Raw genomic sequence first — 21,657 nt, forward strand, 5'->3', positions numbered from 1 at the left:
AAATCAGAAAAAGTTGGGACATCATGGAAAATGCAAATAATAAAAAACACAGAGCTCCTTACATTTACTTTGACTTTTATTTGATTGCAGACAGGATGAACCTGAGATATTTCATGTTTTGGCTGGTCAACTTCATTTCATTTATTAATAAACATCCATTCCTGCATTTCAGGCCTGCAACACATTCCAAACAAAGTTGGGACAGTAAAGCATTTATCACTTTGTAATGTTGCCGTTCCTTTTCACCACACTTAAAAGACGTTTTGGCACCGCGTGTTTCAGCTTTTATTTTGTCTCCGAGCCCAGAGGAGTTTTCTGGTCATGGTTAACATAAGGCTTCTTTTTTGCACAGTGAAGTTTTAAGTGGCATTTGTGCATGTAACTCTGTATTGTAGTGCTTGACAAAGGTTTACCAAAGTAATCCCTCACCCATGTGGTTATATCAGCTAATGTTGAGTGGCGGTTCTTGATGCAGTGCTGTCTGAGGGATCGAAGATCACAGACGTTCAGCTTAAGTTTGCGCCCTTGGCCTTTAGGCACTGAAATTCCTCCCAATTCCTTGAATGGTTTAATGATATTATGCACTGTAGAGGGAGAAATATGCTAATCCCCTCCAATTTTTTTTTGAGGTACATGTTTTTAAACATTTCAGTAATTTTCTCACACATTTGTTGACAAACTGGAGATCCTCTGGCCATCTTTGCTCATCAAAGTCTCAGCCTCTCCTGGATGCTGCTTTTGTACCAAACCATGATTACAATCACCTGTTGACATCACCTGTTTGAAATCACATCATTATTTAGTATTTTCACTTTATTACTAGCCCTAAATTGCCCCCGTCCCAACTTTTTTTGGAATGTGTTGCAGGCCTGAAATGCAGGTGATGATGTTTATTAACAATTAAAATAAAGCTGAGCAGGTAAAACATGAAATATGTCAAAGTAAATGTAAGGAACGCATTTTTACTTTATTTAAATTTTCCATACTGTCCCAACTTTTTCTGATTTGGGGTTGTATCTATCAGGCGGATGATGCCAAGCTTTTCAGAAAATATTTCAAATAAAGTGCTCAGAGCAGACTTAATTAGTTCACATTTGCTAATTTGTTTTAGTGGCTTGCTTTATTTTTGGACGCTGGTTAGATGTTGGTCTCGAGTGGCAAAACATTCCGACATTATTGTATAATAGGCCATAATTACACATAATTATCAAACTGTTAATCAAATCAGTGCAACATTTGTTCTGAGACATTACTGTGGAAGTAGGCAATAAAGAAGTGACCACTACGCACATTATTTAACAAAATACAACACGTCTGAGTGCATTTGCTGTTCGTTTCGTTTTTGTATTTTTCCAGCAACTTTCTTCTTAATCTAGTCATATCCAATTATCCCAATCACATTTACCTTTTTTTTTTACTGCTGCTGACTATCACACACCCCCTATCAGACACATATCCAGTAGCAGACTGCTTCTTTATCACCTGCATGAGGCGGGTTCATTTGAGGATCCGTATCTCACACAGAGAGTCACACACCGATCTCCATTATCCACCATCTCTGTGCAGGCACCATCGATCAGCCAGCAGGGGTCATAAGTGCAGCAATCATGAGGAATCCCCTCAGGTATTCCCACCTGCAGACAACCCAATCATTGTCCGCATAGGTAGCAGAGCTGAGATCTGAACTCATGAGTTCAAGATGTCAGCAGTGGTGTGCTTTTTCTCTTTTGTTCCCCCAGTCTTTTTCTCCAATAATATAAATGCATACCAAACCTCAGACCAGACAGTTTTTCACTTTTAAGGCAAAACCTCTAAACTCTGACTCTATTTATATTTGACAGATCCCCTGGCTTACTTCACACAAATTTGCAGACTGAACTATTTAGTTTTGCCCACTCAGACAGAAATTGCTCAATATGTGCAACCTTCAACTGTAATCATATGATTTAAATCCCCTATAAAAACTGGTTTCATATATTTAGAAAAGTCTAAATCTTAATAATTATTAAAAAAAAAAGTTACAATATCTAGACTGACATGATGATATATGAAGCTTGGTTAGAGAGAATTTGCATGAAATAAACTTTAAAAAATGTAAAACCATTATAATGATTTCTAATTTACTGTAATTCTAATTATAGGAGTTTAATTGCTGCTTATTGTTTATTTCACATAAAAGGTCTGTCCGTGTCTGTCCATCAGCCTTAGCTCTTCAGCAGACATGGTTCTGCTAGGGTGGGATGACTGGACTATGTGGGTGGGATCTTCAAAACGCTGTGTAAGGACCCAGATATTGGGGATCCCCCAGCAGCGGAAGATAAATTGACTACACCAAATTGGGAGAAAATGGGAGAAAATGCATAAATAAAATAAATTAAAAAAGAGTTACAAAAGGTTCAATCTAAACTAATCAACAAACATAATTTATCGTTTACAGAATTACATCTTTAACTCTTAACCAATGCAATGTTAAACATAACATGTTCATTATAATCACTTGTTTATCCTGTACAAAACTTAGAATTTGTGTAAGACATTTGTGTTACTTTTCAGTTGTACATGAAAACGTACAATGTTGATTGACATAACCCAAAGTTTTGTCAGAGAGCCACATGTACTGTCAAACTGGGTTGATGTTTTTATGTCAGAATACTTTAATGTGAATACTTAGTAGCAATAAGCACAGATTAATTATAGTGTCACATTTCTGACCTTAATAAATAATGTCTCTTATGTCTCTTATGTTAGACAACAACTTTGATTGGTCTGCTGAAGACAGCCCGGCTGCTGCGATTGGTCCGTGTGGCTAGGAAGCTGGACCGTTACTCTGAGTATGGTGCAGCGGTGCTCATGCTTCTCATGTGCATCTTTGCGCTCATCGCCCACTGGCTGGCCTGTATCTGGTATGCCATCGGTAACATGGAGAAGCCTTATCTGGAACACAAAATTGGCTGGCTGGATAATCTTGGTGTGTCTATTGGAAAGCGTTACAACCAAAGTGACCTCAGTTCTGGACCCTCCATTAAGGACAAATATGTTACGGCGCTGTATTTCACATTCAGCAGTCTGACCAGCGTGGGTTTCGGCAACGTTTCACCAAATACCAACTCTGAGAAGATCTTCTCAATCTGTGTCATGCTCATCGGATGTGAGTATAAACTTAACATTTACTTACTTAAAGGATGTTAAATAAATGAATAAATTGCTTCTGTTATACTTTTATTTGTTATACATATATTTATTTTTATTCTGTTCCTGTCCTGGCTAGCCCTAATGTATGCCAGCATTTTCGGAAATGTGTCTGCCATCATCCAGCGGTTGTACTCTGGAACAGCACGGTATCACACACAGATGCTGCGCGTGAAAGAATTTATCCGCTTCCACCAAATCCCCAACCCACTCAGACAGAGGCTAGAGGAATACTTTCAGCACTCTTGGAACTATACCAACGGCATTGACATGAACATGGTATGTTTGCGTGTTTATACATATTTAGTGGCAAAATCCCAAAGGGGCTGGTAATATTAATTAGTTTTCATTACATTTTCTAGTTTTCAAATAATGATGATGAAACATCATAGTGAACAAGATAAAATACAAATACAAATATGTTGTTTATGCATTTTTCATGTCAATAAATGTTTTATTGTATTGTTTTAAATGTATTATTATTCTTTACTTGTTCTCTAAATATCTTCTTTTTCTAGTAATTTTGTAACAACACAAATTTCATTAAATTTTAGAAATTCCAGAAATTCCAGTTTAGTTGTTCTGTCTTGTTTAGGTCAGCGTTTTTGTTATAATAAAATGATATTGGCAGTTATTGTCTATATTTCTAGCATTTTCTGTTTACGTGATCATTTATCAAGTATAACAGGATAAATATGAATAATATTATATGCTAAAATAACTTTTATTAGAATTATTTAAGCTTTTAAATGTTATGTCAATGTCATACTTGTTGGTGGTTTATTATTTTTGGGTTTATCACAGTATTCATTCATTGTATGATAAAATATCCATCACTGGACAACAACACACCAGTATTCACTTAAATACCAGTATATCTCTCACATCTGATTCCAAATTCCTTCACTACATGGGACTCATTTGCAAATTGTGACACTCAGGATGGAATTTGTGAACTCACTTTTCTTCTAAACATGTCACCATGGTTGCAGAATTGCAAGTGTACTGTTGGTTTAATATAGCTCCTGTATGGTATGCGAATGAATCACATAATGTATTTGTAAGTGTGTGTACTGAATGCAACACTTGTCTTTTTCCATTTTGCCTCATACGAAATGGATTAACCTCATCACCCTGGGACAAGCAGGAGGTATTTATAAAAATGTGGAGGATTCTTCTTAATCATTTCATTCATGTCCCCTTCACTGCCTGTTCATGCCTGCACTCCAGACCTTTCCTTCATCAAACACTTTCATCTTATTTTCTGTTTTTAATAAACATGTATATTAGCTTTGCATCTGCTTTCATTTATATTCTTTACTGGTGTATTATACGGCTCATGTTGCTTATCTTTTGCTGAGTTGTCGATTGTTTTTGCACTGCTGATTTCTGTACATCATAATTTGCCAGTTAGGTACAGCTACCTTGTATGTACTTATTGATCAGGTACATTTACCATAAAGTAAGGCAATAAAACATGAAAGAGAAAGTGCTAGCACACAAAAAACATAATGGCTGTGATTTTATTCTGGGAATTAGTCAGAGGCAAGTGTTTTACTGCTTTCAGTGGCGTAACTAGGAGCTCATTGGCCCCAGTGCAAAAAAAAATTGTGGGCACCTTTATATATATACAGTATATATATACAGTATATATACTGTATATATATATATATATATATATATATATATATATATATATATATATGGGGGTGTATCTATGCTGATAGATACATGTATTCTGATATTTAATTGTCTTTTACTTATTTTAATATTTTACTTAACGAAATATTGTAATAATAATGTATGTAATAATAATAATAATAACAGTGCAGAAAAATGTAATTCCACCACAAGTGGCTTGTAACTATGAAGAAATACAGATTCCAATATTCTCTAATAAACTCCCATATTCAGGGGTCACCACACTGAGTGTAGATTGTATATTGCTCTGTGATGAATTGCCACCCTGTCAAGAGTGTGTATTCTTTTCTAGTAATTTGGTGTGGTGCTGGGCTAACCACCCTCCAAACAATAATAAGTTAAAATAAATAATTAAATACACTACTAAACCTTATGGTAGTCCCTTTATGGTAGATGTGCCTGTTAAATAGCCATTTACAATATGTACAAGCTAGGTTTACAACTGTTTACTAGTCATAACATAGTGATGTTCACTCTTATCTGTTTGCCTAGCAATTAAACATTTTACATTTTTTATAAGTTCTATGAGCTTTAGATTTTTAAAAAACAGATGAATATACAGACTTATTTTTTCTAAATAAATATTGTTGTATGATAATTAAGATGCATGTGATTTCGTAGCTAGAACATATTTGTATGACTTTAAACAGAAGATCCTGACTGCATACTGATTCTCTTTATTTCCTCTTTATTTAGGTGTTAAAAGGCTTTCCTGAGTGCTTGCAGGCAGATATCTGTCTCCATCTAAACCAAAGTCTGCTTCAGGGCTGTAAAGCATTCCGCGGTGCAACTAAAGGCTGCCTGCGGGCTCTGGCCATGCGCTTTAACACAACCCATGCTCCCCCAGGAGACACTCTCGTCCACTCCGGAGATGTCCTCACCGCTCTGTACTTCCTGTCCCGAGGTTCCATTGAGATCCTGAAGGACGACATTGTGGTGGCCATTCTTGGTAATTGTGTTTTAAATTGCAGATATTTTATGCTGAGAAAAGGAAATTTATCAAAAAGTATAGAGACATCCCTTCTAATTCAAAAATGCACATTTTTGATTGGCTGCCAAATGTGAATTAATTGCTCATAACTGGACAGCTCTACAGTAGATTATGTGGCTTGTCAGGTGGGCATGATTCTGTTACCTGCACTCTAATACAGAATTACTTTATATTCTGCTGTCATTCTGTATGTACGTAGCATCAGGTGCAAACAAATGCATCACAGTCAATGTCAAACTAGTTTAACAGTAATTCCAATTATATGTATTTTGCCAGTTTCTAATTCAATGTTTTAAAATTGGCTGGGCCTTAATTTAATTAATGAGGCCTGGACATTTTTGTTTGTAATTGGCATGCTTTTTTTTTACTCTAATTGGTTTTCTTATGCACAATAATTAAGACTCCATCACAAGTAAACTTTCTGCACGGACCAAGTGCAAGCTTGTACTAATGGTGATGTCTGGCATTCACAGTGCGTTTTAATATAAATGCTGTGTTAAAAATGTTCTTCCTTTTTTTGCATTAGAGCCTGTGTATGGATATTTAATTTTCTATTTTGTATAATTTTATTTAGCCAGTCTGACATTTAGATAATAGTGCTGCTAAATACATTATTACTTTGAAAGGTCTGTTTGATTGGAGTGTGGACTGTAATACTGCCCGGCTGTACGATTAGGTTTATGAACCTATTAGCATTTGTGCTACCATTTGGCACTAATATAGCTGTACCCATAAACTGGAAGAGATGTCTATATATTTCTCAGTAAATCTGCAAAATAAAGATGCAGGATTATGTATTTGGCCTGTCAACTTGTCTGTTTTAAATGAGACTTTTGAGCCCAAGACCAGAGAGAAAATAGCTATTTGTGCATAAAGCTGGACAAGCTTTTTATAGCAAAGACTGTCTTGGAAGGCAGTGGGGTGTGAGAATGAGAGACAGACAATGACAAAGATAGCAACTGGCAGGAGGACCCATATTTACTAGCTTCATTGAGCTGTTTATTCTATTTCAGGCAGCTGCTGATGCTAACTTTCTCAGTTAGAGATCACTATTGACAGCTGTCATTAGTGAACGTGTTTCCTCAGTGTCAGAGTCGCAGTGTGAGTCTGCCAGGTGGGAGCTCTGCATCCTATAAAGTTCTATTTTCACCACTGAGTACTTGTCCTAATGATCATCTGACGATGCCAAGTCATGTGCAGGAAACTCAGCTTGGTACTAGAACAAAATGTGCAAAAAGCAGACCTGGGATAATGAGATACTCAAAATATACTTCTGTTGAGTGGATAAGAAAACACATGTGCACATAAACTGAATCATAATAGGTGCTAAAAATGTCTCTATCATATGCCTCACACCATCATAATTAACAGCCTAAAATAACTTATAGCAATTACATATGATTTTTGGGATGTTACCTGAATTTCTGCCATGATCTATGATGGTCAGCTGTAAGTTCTGCTATTGCTAAACTGCTAGGTTTTATGCCATGGAAGTCAGGGTAACAAGCACCCCGTTTTTAATTTTATAACAAGCTACCTAGTTTCTAATGGCCTGTGGGAAAATGTTTGCACAAATATGGTTTAAAGTTAATAGAAGAATTAAAGATTGTGTTTTTAAGCAGCCACCACCAAGACTAAAGCCAACATGTGCAATTCTAGGCATTTGATGACGTGGTATATATCAGTGATTAAACAGACAGGGTTTCGAAGAGAAAGAAGAGACTTATGTTTTCTCCATGAAGGTTCACGTTTGCATGTTCTTCCCGTGTCTGTGTGGGTTTCCCCCAATATAATTAAATGTGATCTATACACTTTGGTTAAGAATACAGAAATGATAATACATTAGCTTTTAATGGCTTGTTCATGTAATGTGATGAATTGATGCTCTGTCTAGGGTGTTTTTGCTTTGCATCCAGTAAGTCCAGTTAGTTTCAGAAGCAATCCCAACCAGACCAGGACCAAGAGATGAATGAATGTATGTTTTTAATGGATAAAGGGACAGCATTGTGGTTCAGCAGGTGGTTAGGTACACTTGGGACATCTCAGCTACAACATTACAGGTTTAGCCCTGAGCTCTAGTTTCTCTTTATGTTGATAAAGATTAATGTATAAATATATTAGTGTGGACTAATTACAGAGCTAATAGCAATATGGCTAAAACTATGTAAAAAAAACAACATTTTAATGATTAAATCAAAGTGTTTTAGATCACTAAGGGCTTGACATTTTCTTCAGGCCCGGTACTGTGAAAACAATTTTAGGACCTATTTTTTCATCACACCATACATCATTGTCTAAGAGCAAGTTTCTTTCAATCTGGGATGTTCTGTGGTGCTCAGTGTAAATAATTCTGCAAAAATAGAAATGCGTTTACAGTTAGTATAAATTTAGCCTGGGTTTCAAAAGTGTTCCTATTCCTTTTGAAGTAAGAACACAGCATGCATGTCTGTGGACATCAAAGTATGAAGAGGCATGAGGTCAGTCTGTGCTTAAATAATTAATAAGAGTAAACAGGAGACTAAAAGAACGAAGACTATAGGAAACCTGGATTTTTCCAAATGAAATGGTTTGAGTCATGCTCATGCTTTGTACTATCTTCTGATTACTGTCATACTGTGATGCTGATGGAAAACAGGACCTAGATCTGTCCTAATAATCCCAGCAGAGAATGAGCTCTGGTAATCTGTGTGCACCGTTTGGCCTGGATTGACCCAGACTAAATGCAATCACGTATACAAACACGGCAAGCTTCACAGCACCTCACTATATTATAGACATCATTTATTTATGTTGTTTTCTGTATTAAATAGCACATTTTAAAACATAAACTATTCAATGCAGTCAAGGCTGTCTTAAAGGATTTACTTTATTCATTTACTAAAAATATTGGTTTAAACTGCATAAGTAAAACTCCGGTCACACCAGTATTTTGTAACAAATTTTGTGTGCAAAATCATGTTTATCCTAGTATAATTTGCAGTCTATAAGCCTACCAGGGTTTGGGTTTAAATCTCAACAGGGCTGTTGGCAAGACATGATTGGCTGTGTCTGAGAAAGGGTTTTCCTGCTTTGTGTCCAGTGTTTCCGGATGAAAATGAAATACGAGGGATCTTCAAAAAGTCTCCGCACTTTTATATTTTGATTGGAAACGGTGAGGGTGGGAGGAGTAGTAATTGGTTGTGTCTGAGAGACTGAGAGAGAGCTTATAGTTCGGATTTAGCAACACTGATTTCCACCATTTTGGATGCTCAAAGAAGCTTTAAGGGGAAAAAGATTTTCATGTGATGATGATGTGAAAGCAGTGCTGCATCAGTGGCTACTCGCTCAACCAAAAACATTTTTTGCTGATGCCATTAAAAAGTAGAAAAGTGATGTCATTTGTTTTTAAAATTCTTAATAAATAGTTTTTAAAAGTGCAGAAACTTTTTGAAGAACCCTCATATTTTGGTGGTTAAAAGGCTGCATGTCCCTTTAGTCTTTTTTTAGTCTTGTTTTGTAATTTTATCTTACGACTCTGATCAAAGTGGGATGCACAGTCTTTAAAGTCTGGCATATAGAGAGCAGCTGCATTAGTCACTAATTTGACCTTTTTGTTTTCACATCAGGTAAAGATGACATCTTCGGAGAGATGATCCACTTGTATGCAAAACCAGGAAAGTCGAATGCAGATGTGAGAGCTCTGAGCTACTGTGATCTACACACCATCACCAGAGAGGATCTACTGGAAGTGCTGGATATGTATCCTGAGTTTTCTGACCATTTCCTTACCAACCTGGAGCTCACGTTTAACCTGAGGGATGATAATGCCAAGGTAGGTCTTTACCAACACCAGGCTAGAGTGCTAATAAATATTATTACTAAATTATAAATAAGTCCAGGCTACTGATAGATCCAATGAAGCTGTAGCTTAGTGGTAGGGGTTTAATTATTCTGTAGTATTTTTGTGTATTTTAGACTGACTGTTAAGCATATTACTTGTCTCAACAAAGGCCAGTTTTGCACATGGCAGTGACACAGATCAAGAGGACAATAAAGGCAAGAGGAAGATTTCCTTCAGTCTTGAGCCATCCAAAGGTAATACAACACATTTTATAGAGACTTCAGTATTTTAAGGTGCTGGATTAATACTATTGTATGTTTGCTTGTCTGTCAGTAGCTTTACTTTTTTGTCTTTAAAAATCCTGAAATGTGTATTGCTAATAAAGCCTTCAATTGTAAATACAGTAGACCAGGGATGGGGAACCTCCGGCCCGTGGGCTGTATATGGCCCCCCGCTCAATCAAATGTGGCCCGCCATATATTTCCTAGATTTTATTGTCTGGGCTTCATGCAATTAATCATCATAATCATCTGTTCCGCATAATCCATTCAGGGTCGCGGTAGCAACAAAGCAAGCAAAGCAGCCCAGGCGTCTCTGTCCCCGCAATTAATGATGATGTGTATAAATTATGTGTAAAATATTAGCTTCAGAAAAGTTAAAACTTTATATTATATTATTGGCTGTATGTTGCATCATTGTAGTCTGTGGCCCGTGACCAGATATGTAAGTATTAGTCTGGCCCTCAGTGGGTAAAAGGTTCCCCACCCCTGCAGTAGACCCTTGACTTACGAATGTAATTGGTTCTGAAGGGCTGTTCTTAAGTCAAAATGTTTGTTAGTTAAACCTATTTTTCCCATAAGAAATAATGTAAATAGAATTAATCTGTGCCAGACCTCCCAAACCCCCCCTTACCTAACCTTTCTAATGTCTTAAATGGTCTTTTTTGTTATAAATACAAGTATATTTTCCCTTAAAACTTAGTACGAATGAAAGAGAGACGGTCACGGAGTCAACTTGTTGGTGACGTCACATGTTTCGCGAATTTCGGTTCGCAATCCGGAATTTGTTTGTACGTTGAAAAAGATCGTTCGTAACCCAAAATGTTCGTATGGTAAATGGTTCATAACTCAAGGGTCCACTGTACAGCCATATGCACAAGTGTACACTTTAGCAATGTAATAACTAGTTATATTATATCTATATTATAACTATATTAAGTTTATACTAATTTCTTAACAAATAAATTCCCATTCAGGTAGCATTTTAGACTTTCTCCCCAATTTTAATTTTGGCAACTGAATTCATGTGCTGTGAATTGTAGCAGGAAAATTTGCAACAGCACAGAGAATATGTACAGTTTAGGGTTTTAATTTTGGAAAAAAAACCTTTATTACTTAAGTATTTTAAAAGCATATAACTACCTAGTGTTCACAGGCCACATTGATTCACACTGCCTGTATGTGTTCGTTTGTTAGTAGCTTGTTTAATTAATCTCATGCAGATTATGAATTTTAATAGTGATAACAATAACCCAACGTTTTCTCCTTACTCATACAATTATGACAAAGCTTAGCTACAAAACATTAATAAATTACATGACTTGGGGATTTTAATACTAAGATGTCTGTTCAGGTTACTCCCTGACACTGTTATCTGCATATTCCATCTTTAGTATCTTAAATAGGTCTTTTTACATCTTAATACATGCATGCGTGTGTGTGTGTGTGTGTGTGTGTGTGTGTGTAATTAAAGTTGTAGTATTGTTTACTCTGGAGGTTCCCTGTGGAGACTGGGTCTCTCGCTACAGAGTGTTTCTCTAACCACATATGATTATGACGTCCCACAGGGGAAAGCAACAAGGACCTGGTAAACGAGAGCAGAAAGGAGCGACGAGATTCAAGGCTGAGCTTAAAGAGAGGCTCTGATGAATGCAGGGCTTCTAGGGAGGAGCAGAGTACTCTGTCAGCAGGAATTCTGGGATATCCCTCTGCAGAAGGTTTTAGTTCACCCAGTGACTGCAGCCCATCTATTGGCAAGCTGGAGCGAGACAAGTATTCTAATGGTAAGGCGACACCTTCGTCCTTATGCCTTCCCCCCATGGCTCAGATCAAATCCTTTGTGGTCAGACGCTGAGGGTCACGTGTCCAATGGCAATAGACAAAACAGTGAAGTTAAATTGAAGCTGATGTGAAAAGTGAATTGGTGCTGTAGTTATTTCAATACTTGAACACTTGAACACTAACAACCAAGGGGTTCGTCCCCATGTTTGCACACTCACTGTTCTACCATACTAAATACTAGCACATACTGTCATTATTTGTACTCAGTAATTCATATCCAAACATTGCACAACACTTAATACAATATTATATGCACATCTGGCATTCTGGAGATCCTGGACATTTTGCACTAAGTATATATTGTGTGTATTTTCTTATGCATGTATATATCATATATCTTATTTTTGAGCTTCTTGAAACTTCTTAATATTTTTCATTCTCTATCACTGCACTGGAGAAGTATCTTGACAGCATTTCATTATATTGTCTAACTCTGTACTAGCGTAATGACAGTGAAGTTAAATTAAATTGAATTGGTTATGATATTGTGCCCCTCTCCTTTTTTACCAAATTGTCCACAAGAGGTCTGGCTGTTTTATTTCAACTGGACTTTACTTTACCTGACCTCTTACTAATTTCATGGATGTGCAATTGCTTTAGACTGCAGCAGCTTATTTGTTTTGCAGCAACTTTTAGGAGGGGCAAATTTCTGGGTCATCCAGGTGGGATTTTTATAAATATGGACTGGTTTTGTATATGCCAACCCTTAAAGTAAACGCAGAATAATGATTCCTTATGATTTTTAAAAAATGCATTACATTTAGCCTGAACAGGCGTTGACTCTGATTGTTAAAAAATAACTAATTTATATTTGCCCTAAAAACTACACATTATGTATAAAAACTACACATTATGTTTAAATGCAATAACAGAAAATAATTAGATCAGTCACACTGTGGTTTTATTGGGGTGAATAAGTAATCCATGCCTTATTAAAAAAGAATGACAGAATATGAAAAAAAAAGAAATAAGGAGCAATTTAGGTCTCAGGGAAGCAAGTCTTTGAGAAGTTTAGGTCACAGTGTGGCTCTCTTACAGGATCACAGGAAAATACTCTGGTTTGCTCTTCTCATTGTATTGTTTTTGTTTTTTTAATGTGTACATAATGTCACACGTCTTTCATCCACCGCCCACTAAGTTAATACCACCAAGCCATTAAGGAGCAGCCCTCCCCTTCCTTACATGACTAAACAAACCAACTGCTTTTGAATGGGATTCCCCTTTGGCTTTCTAATGGTAATGACCTATGATTTATGTAAAACAGGCACACACCAGTATCCATATATCTCAATGTATATCAATGTACATTTGGCTTAAATTAGGCACCTCTTAGAGTAGTTGACAGCCCCCACAGAGGTGAACCGTGGACTTTGTGGACATGTGATGCCTTCAGTGTGCAGATTGTATTTGGACTTTTTTCTCAAAAATTATTTTGGAAAAAATAACTTAGAAACGTAATGTAATCTGTCCCTTAAAATTAAATTACCAAGATTTAAACCAATACTAAAGTACAGTAGACCCTTGAGTTATGAACCGTTTACCATACGAACATTTTGGGTTACGAACGATCTTTTTCAACTTAATGTACAAACAAATTTCGGATTATGAACCGAAATTTGCGAAACACGTGATGTCAAGAACAAGTTGACTCCGACCGTCTCTCTCTCTCTCTCTCTCTCTCTCTCTATATATATATATATATATATATATATACAGTGCCTTGCAAAAGTATTCAGCCCCCTTGAACTTTTCAACCTTTTGCCACATTTCAGGCTTCAAACATAACGATATGAAATTGTAATTTTTTGTGAAGAATCAACAACAAGTGGGACACAATCGTGAAGTGGAACGAAATTTATTGGATATTTTAAACTTTTTTTAGAAATAAAAAACTGAAAATTGGGGCGTGCAATATTATTCAGCCCCCTTGCGTTAATACTTTGTAGCGCCACCTTTTGCTGCGATTACAGCTGCAAGTCGCTTGGGGTATGTCTCTATCAGTTTTGCACATCGAGAGACAGAAATTTTTGCCCATTCTTCCTTGCAAAACAGCTCGAGCTCAGTGAGGTTGGATGGAGAGCGTTTGTGAACAGCAGTTTTCAGCTCTTTCCACAGATTCTCGATGGGATTCAGGTCTGGACTTTGACTTGGCCATTCTAACACCTGGATACGTTTATTGGTGAACCATTCCATTGTAGATTTTGCTTTATGTTTTGGATCATTGTCTTGTTGGAAGATAAATCTCCGTCCCAGTCTCAGGTCTTTTGCAGACTGCAACAGGTTTTCTTCCAGAATGGTCCTGTATTTGGCTCCATCCATCTTCCCATCAATTTTAACCATCTTCCCTGTCCCTGCTGAAGAAAAGCAGGCCCAAACCATGATGCTGCCACCACCATGTTTGACAGTGGGGATGGTGTGTTCAGGGTGATGAGCTGTGTTGCTTTTACGCCAAACATAACGTTTTGCATTGTGGCCAAAAAGTTCGATTTTGGTTTCATCTGACCAGAGCACCTTCTTCCACATGTTTGGTGTGTCTCCCAGGTGACTTTTTATAGATATCTTTGAGAAATGGCTTTCTTCTTGCCACTCTTCCATAAAGGCCAGATTTGTGCAGTGTACGACTGATTGTGTCCTATGGACAGAGTCTCCCACCTCAGCTGTAGATCTCTGCAGTTCATTCAGAGTGATCATGGGCCTCTTGGCTGCATCTCTGATCAGTCTTCTCCTTGTTTGAGCTGAAAGTTTAGAGGGACGGCCGGGTCTTGGTAGATTTGCAGTGGTCTGATACTCCTTCCATTTCAATATGATCGCTTGCACAGTGCTCCTTGAGATGTTTAAAGCTTGGGAAATCTTTTTGTATCCAAATCCGGCTTTAAACTTCTCCACAACAGTATCTCGGACCTGCCTGGTGTGTTCCTTGGTCTTCATGATGCTCTCTGCGCTTTAAACAGAACTCTGAGACTGTCACAGAGCAGGTGCATTTATACGGAGACTTGATTACACACAGGTGGATTCTATTTATCACCATCAGTCATTTAGGTCAACATTGGATCATTCAGAGATCCTCACTAAACTTCTGGAGTGAGTTTGCTGCACTGAAAGTAAAGGGGCTGAATAATATTGCACGCCCTACTTTTTAGTTTTTTATTTCTAAAAAAAGTTTAAAATATCCAATAAATTTCGTTCTACTTCACGATTGTGTCCCACTTGTTGTTGATTTTTCACAAAAAATTACAATTTCATATCGTTATGTTTGAAGCCTGAAATGTGGCAAAAGGTTGAAAAGTTCAAGGGGGCTGAATACTTTTGCAAGGCACTGTATATACAGTATATATACAGTGAGCAAACATTCGGACAGTGGACTGTGTTTTTCCGGTGTTTTCTTTATATTTTGTAAAATTCAATATTAAAATGTCCCAAAAGAATGTGCAAAGAAAGCGCAGCGTTGAGAAAATGAAAAAATCTATTACTATTTGTTGTATAATTACTCCTGCCAGTAGCTGTCACTGTGTATCAGACAGAGGGGACAGTGAGTAAGAGAGAGGAGAAGAAATTCGGCTTAGTAAAGTATTTTGTGCAATTACACCTACAAAATACAACACTACTGAAAAAAAGAAGAAAATAATAGAGAAATATGAGAGTTATTGTTGTTTCTGGCAGATACATTTTATTAAAAAAAAAGGAAATTTATTATGGTGTATGGTACTGCACACGTACTGTACTAAAATGTGGTGTGTTTTTTTTATGTATAGTACAGTACTATTACTGCGTATTGTTGTTTATTATTGTTTATTACAGTAATGTCTATTCTATAATTTAAGATTTAAGGAAAAATATACTTGTATTTATAACAAAAAAGACAATTTAAGACATTAGAAAGGTTAGGTAAAGGGCGGGTTTGGGAGGTCTGGCACAGATTAATTCTATTTACATTATTTCTTATGGGAAAAATAGGTTTAACTAACAAACATTTTGACTTAAGAACAGTCCTTCGGAACCAATTAAATTCGTAAGTCAAGGGTCCACTGTATTGCATATAAAATGGATTAAAATAACAGTAACCACTAAATACAACTAAACTTTAAATAAAAACAAAAGAATAAAACATATATAACCAAGATACCACTGTTTTTAATACTACATAAGCATTTAATACTGTATGTGAAATCAGAGCACTTCATGCAGTGCACTACATTTCCAGTACAGTGTATGCAGCTACAAGTGGCATTTTAACTGGAACAATCTAATTAAATAGCATGACTCACCTCACATCTGACCCCAGTGTCTGATTTCAGATCAGTTTGAAGCAGCAACTCTGCCTGGTGTTTTGCATATGCAGGTGGCCATAAAAGATAACCTTTGTCTGAGGTGTCTGTCTGTTAGGCCTGCTGTTCAAAGATAGGAGCGCAATAAGCAGAAGAAAAGCAGTAAAGCTCTCAACAGACCCACAGGAGGAGGGATAACAGTGCTCTGTTTAGGTTTCTTTGTGATTATCATCTTTTCTGTACAAAAAAATAAAGGATAGAAAGATTTGTAAGTGTATAAAATGTGATGTGTGTGTATGTCTGTGTGTATTTAGACAGGCATAACGATGACTGGGAGAGTGTGAGGCAAAGAAATTCAACAGATAACTCACAAGCACAGTCATGTGAGCTGAGGGAAGAGGAAGATGAGGATCTAGAGAGTGATATTACATATGGAGAAGTGCAGCAGAGATTGGATCACCTGCAGGAGCATCTAAACAGGTCTCAAGGGTTTTACACATTAACACACTTAACACTTCCTGTATTTAAAAATGCCAAGTATGTATTTAGGTACGTCTCAAATGATTTAAAAAAATGTACATGTAATTCCGTCCTTAGTACCAGCAGATGGCAGTGTGCTTCAGGCTGTATGAACTAGGGTCTGTAATGCCATCTGGAAGTATTTCACTTGGTCGTGAAACCACTGTTGCATACAACGATGAGGCATAACATTATGACCACCTTCCTAATATTGTGTTGATCCCCCTTTTGCTGCCAAAACAGCCCTGCAACTGTGATGCACTGTGTATTCTGACACCTTTCTATCAGAACCAGCATTAAGTTCTTCAGCAATTTGAGCTACAGTAGCTCGTCTGTTGGATCGGACCACACAAACCAGCCTTCGCTCCCCTCGTGCATTACTGAGCCTTGGTTGCCCATGACCCTGTCGCCAGTTTACCACTGTTCCGTTCTTGGATCACTTTTGACAGATACTGATGACTGCAGACTGGGAACACCCCACAAGAGCTGCAGTTTTGAAGATCCTCTGACCCAGTCGTCTAGCCATCACAATTTGGCCCTTGTTAAACTCTCTCAAATCCTTACGCTTGCCTATTTTTCCCACTTCTAACATCAACTTTGAGGATAAAATGTTCACTTGCTGCCTAATATACCCCATTCACTAACAGGTGCCATGATGAAGAGATGATCAATGTTATTCACTTCACCTGTTAGTGGTCATAATGTTATGCCTGGTCGGTGTATGTAACCTTCTCTTCTCTTGAAGGGTGAATTTTGAACATATGAGTGGGTAATTTGATGAAAGCATTTAAAGCAATATTATAATAAATCAATTCCTACTTTGACACAATAATGAAACCCAACACTTCAGCAAAATATTAACAATCCAGGCTTTTGTGGACAAGGTTGTTACAAAGAAAGCATAATCTTTGCCTAAAATATTTTTAGTAATTGCTTTAAATGAATATTAGCAAGTAAATATTTATTGTAGTCACATTAACTGCTGAACATGATTATGACTTTCTTTAGACAAATGAAAACAATATATTTATTCACTCATTCATTTTCTTATCCGCTTATCCAATTAGGGTCACGGGAGGGGGGGTAGCTGGAGCCTATCCCAGCTTTTCAATGGGCGCAAGGCACACAGTAACACCCTGGACGAGGCACCAGTCTGTCGCAGGGCAGACACACACACATACACACACCCATTCACTTATAGGGCAATTCAGTGTCTCCAATTAACCTGACTGCATGTTTTTGGACTGTGGGAGGAAACCCACACAGACACGGGGAGAACATGCAAACTCTGCAGGGGATCAAACCCAGGTCCTTCTTGCTGTGAAGCGATAGTGCTACCCACTAAGCCACCGTACCGCCAGAAAACTATATTTATATTATCAAATGCATGATAATACTAAACACAAACTACTGGTTTAATGGATCATTTGTTTAAGCTGACTTTTGTAGGGTCTTTCAAAGGTGATGTTTACACTGATTTACTTATTCAAGCAGCTGTCAGTAAACATATGCAAAAAAACAATTGGAGGTATTTTCAACCATGACTTTGAAGGGAACAGTAAAGGGAAGGGCTGTATTTGTTTGTATATTGATATTCAAAACAGCAAACTTCAACCAAATCTACACCCTTATCCACCTAATCACACCTTTTTCATCTGTGTGAAAAGGTCAAAAACTTCAACAGGGTTTCACAAAGCAGTTGGTTTCCACTAGTGAAGGCCCTTATTTTAATATTTCATATTAATACATATTCACACTTCTCCTACACATTAAATTTATCTAGGTATTATAAATGAACAGTGTTAATGCTCACAAGCGTACATGTAAAAACCTGACTCAGACAGAGCAGTTGTATCATTACACACACACAGTCACACTCATTTACACTAGCAGACAGCCGTCTATGCCGACTAACAGCAGGCGGTATTTTTAGCTGAGAGAAAAAAAAGGCATCAGGGTGTAGAAATCCTTCAGCAGCTGAGCCTCATGTCTCTGATCTCTATTAGAGTCCCAGACCACCATAATTCTTTTTTGTCTTTCTATCTCTCCCTCTCACTTTTATGCTTACCCACCCTACTTTACATTTATTTTGCTGCTGTATAAACATAGCATGTCCTGTTACGAAGAGGGTGGTCAGACGCTAGGGACAAGATGCACACACAGTAACACACAAGCACACACAAAATTATACCTGTGCTGCCGAACACAGTGTATTGATTTGCAATTACATGTTGCAATTTCTCTACAGCATGCATTACACACCATGATTAAGGAGAGCTGCAGAATGGTACATGCCTCAAACCCTTTTATTACCCAATATTGGTAGATTTCTACAGAGAATCTTAATACGTTTAGAGGATCATGCCTTGCACTCTGTATTCCTCCACCACTTATGCCAGCATATTATCCAGACAGTAGAAGTTGTGGCAAAGAGGTGAATCCCCAGTCGGGTTTTCTTTGCCAAAGACATGAGCAATTAGGTTTGTTAAGCAGCTCACCAGGCCTGTGACACCACTCAATTTGGTCTCTCCATTTTTGAGTAAAATAGCTAAAATAGCTAAATGTGTCTGGTCCTGACTGGCAAATAGCACTACAGTGTTAAGCAAGCATAGTTTATCACTGCACCATCTGGGCAAAATAAGTACCAAATAATGGTATTATTGAAACAGACTGTGTTAGTGTTTTCCAAAAAGATCTAGGGCCACCCATCAGATAAACTTTTGGTGTCCCTGTTAATATCAAACAATTAATTAACAACAGGGTTTATTTAAAAAGATGACCATGAGGGAACTTATATTTTACTTGTATTTCAGTTAGTACAACACATTGCTTTATTAATGATGCGTTACTTTCCTAAATGTATTTTAAATAATTGAACACTCTCATTTTCCGAAAGTAGTGATTAATCGTCTGTTAGTGTCATTTTTTATTTACTTTCAAGTTATTTTAATGTTCCAGTGTCTCATTCGGAGCTGTTTTTTTCCAGACTGGAGTCTCAGATGACATCAGATATCAAGGCAATACTGTGCTTACTGCAGAGACAGTCATCCACATACCCACCTACGTACAGTGCTGTCACTGCAAGCCAGGACTACAAGAAAGCAGCCAACACTAGCCAAAGGCCAACTACTCCACCTGCCCCAGAGGTAACACACAAGAGCCCTTACAAATATTACACATCAGCAGGAAAAATAAACACTAAATCCTTGTTTCTAGATGTTGATGTCAAAGCAAAGGAGATGATTATTATAATTAATGTTCCTGTCACGTCACTACCCCTTCATCATCGCTTTGCAATGGTTGGCTGCACAGATGGGTCAGCTTTTCCCAATGACTTTATCTTGTGTTGTTTGTAGCTGACTAGCCCCTGATAATGCAATCACCGTTGTGATTATGTCAATCCAGCTTATTCTTGGTGTCCTTTTTCTATTGAGTTTTCCAACAATTCTTGTCATAACTCTGCCATCAGTGTTATAATGTGGGTGCCTCATCACACACCCAAAGTAATGTAACCTGTAGAATTTAAAGTGGTTCAGTAGCTCCTTTTCTGTCTTGGCCATCTTGTAAACATACTCATTGGTCATTGTCTTCTACCATGAGTTTTTCAGCAGTTTTCTGATGCACTTGCTCTCAAAAGCCTGAATGAGTCATTGTTTTCCGCTCTTCAGTGTCCAGGCTTCACATCCATATGTGGGTGGCTACTAGCCAGAACAAGGCTTTCATCAATCATACCTTGGTCATGGTTATTTCAGCCCGAAATCACTTATTGGTCATTTTTATGCAAAGGATCTTACTTGGAGGTTGACTCATTTATTATGGTGAACCCTGATTATTAACATTACTTAAACAGCATGTGAAATGGAATAAGACATTTAAGTATGTCCAAGAGTATTTGGACAAATGTCAATGTACAAAGTCTTTCCAAAAATAATGTATACTGTTAAAGCTCCCATGGTTTTAGATTATGATGTCCAACATGCTGACTGTCAGGTGTCCACATACTTTTCACTATGTAGTGTAGCATGCTAAATGACAAAGCCTTTATGTATGTTGGTCTTAATTCTTTATCTCTTTTAACAGAGTCAGGGGACGTCTCAGCCTTACAGCTCTACATCAAACCAGACTGTTCTCTTCAGACACCAAAATTCTAAATCACTTCTTCCAATCCACGTCTTCTCGCCCACTGAAGCGCCCGTCAGCAGTACTGTAGCTGCAGGACTCCAAAGGCCTCTATCTGACCCTGGACTTCCAAGCAGTAGCACAGACTCTCATCCATGACTATAAGGTTTTTACTTTCAAGGACATCAGACTTGTTTCTGTAAGAATAATAATAATCAAGGCCAGGAAAAACTTGAATTCTAAAGGTCGACTCCTCGGAGCTAGAATTTTGATTTGTTTGGGTGAAACTTGAATATTCTGTCTGTTTGTTGTTTTTGTCAGAGTCACATATCTTGATGTCTCTGCTCTGACCTTCTCGGTAGCTTTCGCTCCGTGCTGGCCTGCTGGAAGTGAATCAGTAACCTCCTTTAAGGACTCAGGGTCTGGTTTGTAACTACATTACTAAATGCATAGTGTTGGGTGGAATCACATCTTCATTCTATGAGCCTTCTTTTTTAGATTCTACTGCTGTATTTTATATTTTCTGCAGAGCACTGGAAAATTCTGCAGATTTGAGGCTGCCAGTAGCACCAGGGGCGCAACTAAGGGGTATGCAATATATGTGGCGCACAGAGATTTCAGTGCTTCTGGGGTACACCCAAGATAAACTTGGTTGGTAAAAAAAAAAAAAATGAAGAAAATAAGCTAATATAAGTCAGGCATGTATTAGGAACTGGAGTTGTTTGGTTTCCATTAGCATTAGAAATATAATAGGGATATAGTGTAATACTGGCATTTAGGGATAAAAGGGATAAGTTCCAGCCATTTAACCCTTAAAAGCCAGTCTACCATGTTCTTACACTTCAGCTTCAGTTTAAACTTTAATAAACTTCAATAAGACTCCCTAACTTCAGAGAAACAAAACTTAAAACAACCTAAAAATATATATTTATG

General features: G+C 37.4%; 1 protein-coding gene across 1 annotated transcript in view; it reads left to right on the forward strand.

The window, feature by feature from the left end:
• LOC134323874 (potassium voltage-gated channel subfamily H member 7-like) overlaps positions 1-20,883 on the forward strand; it is a 71,862-nt gene extending 50,979 nt beyond the window's left edge. The window contains exons 8-17 of the mRNA XM_063005435.1: positions 2,749-3,148; positions 3,269-3,468; positions 4,337-4,339; positions 5,587-5,839; positions 9,487-9,692; positions 9,871-9,955; positions 11,548-11,763; positions 16,401-16,566; positions 19,592-19,751; positions 20,686-20,883. Of these exons, the coding sequence (XP_062861505.1) occupies positions 2,749-3,148; positions 3,269-3,468; positions 4,337-4,339; positions 5,587-5,839; positions 9,487-9,692; positions 9,871-9,955; positions 11,548-11,763; positions 16,401-16,566; positions 19,592-19,751; positions 20,686-20,883 (1,887 nt within the window). The remainder of the gene's footprint in view (positions 1-2,748; positions 3,149-3,268; positions 3,469-4,336; positions 4,340-5,586; positions 5,840-9,486; positions 9,693-9,870; positions 9,956-11,547; positions 11,764-16,400; positions 16,567-19,591; positions 19,752-20,685) is intronic.
• Positions 20,884-21,657: the final 774 nt, after the last annotated feature.

The sequence above is a fragment of the Trichomycterus rosablanca genome, chromosome 12 (assembly GCF_030014385.1).
Source record: "Trichomycterus rosablanca isolate fTriRos1 chromosome 12, fTriRos1.hap1, whole genome shotgun sequence".
In the NCBI taxonomy this organism is placed as follows: Eukaryota; Metazoa; Chordata; class Actinopteri; order Siluriformes; family Trichomycteridae; genus Trichomycterus; species Trichomycterus rosablanca.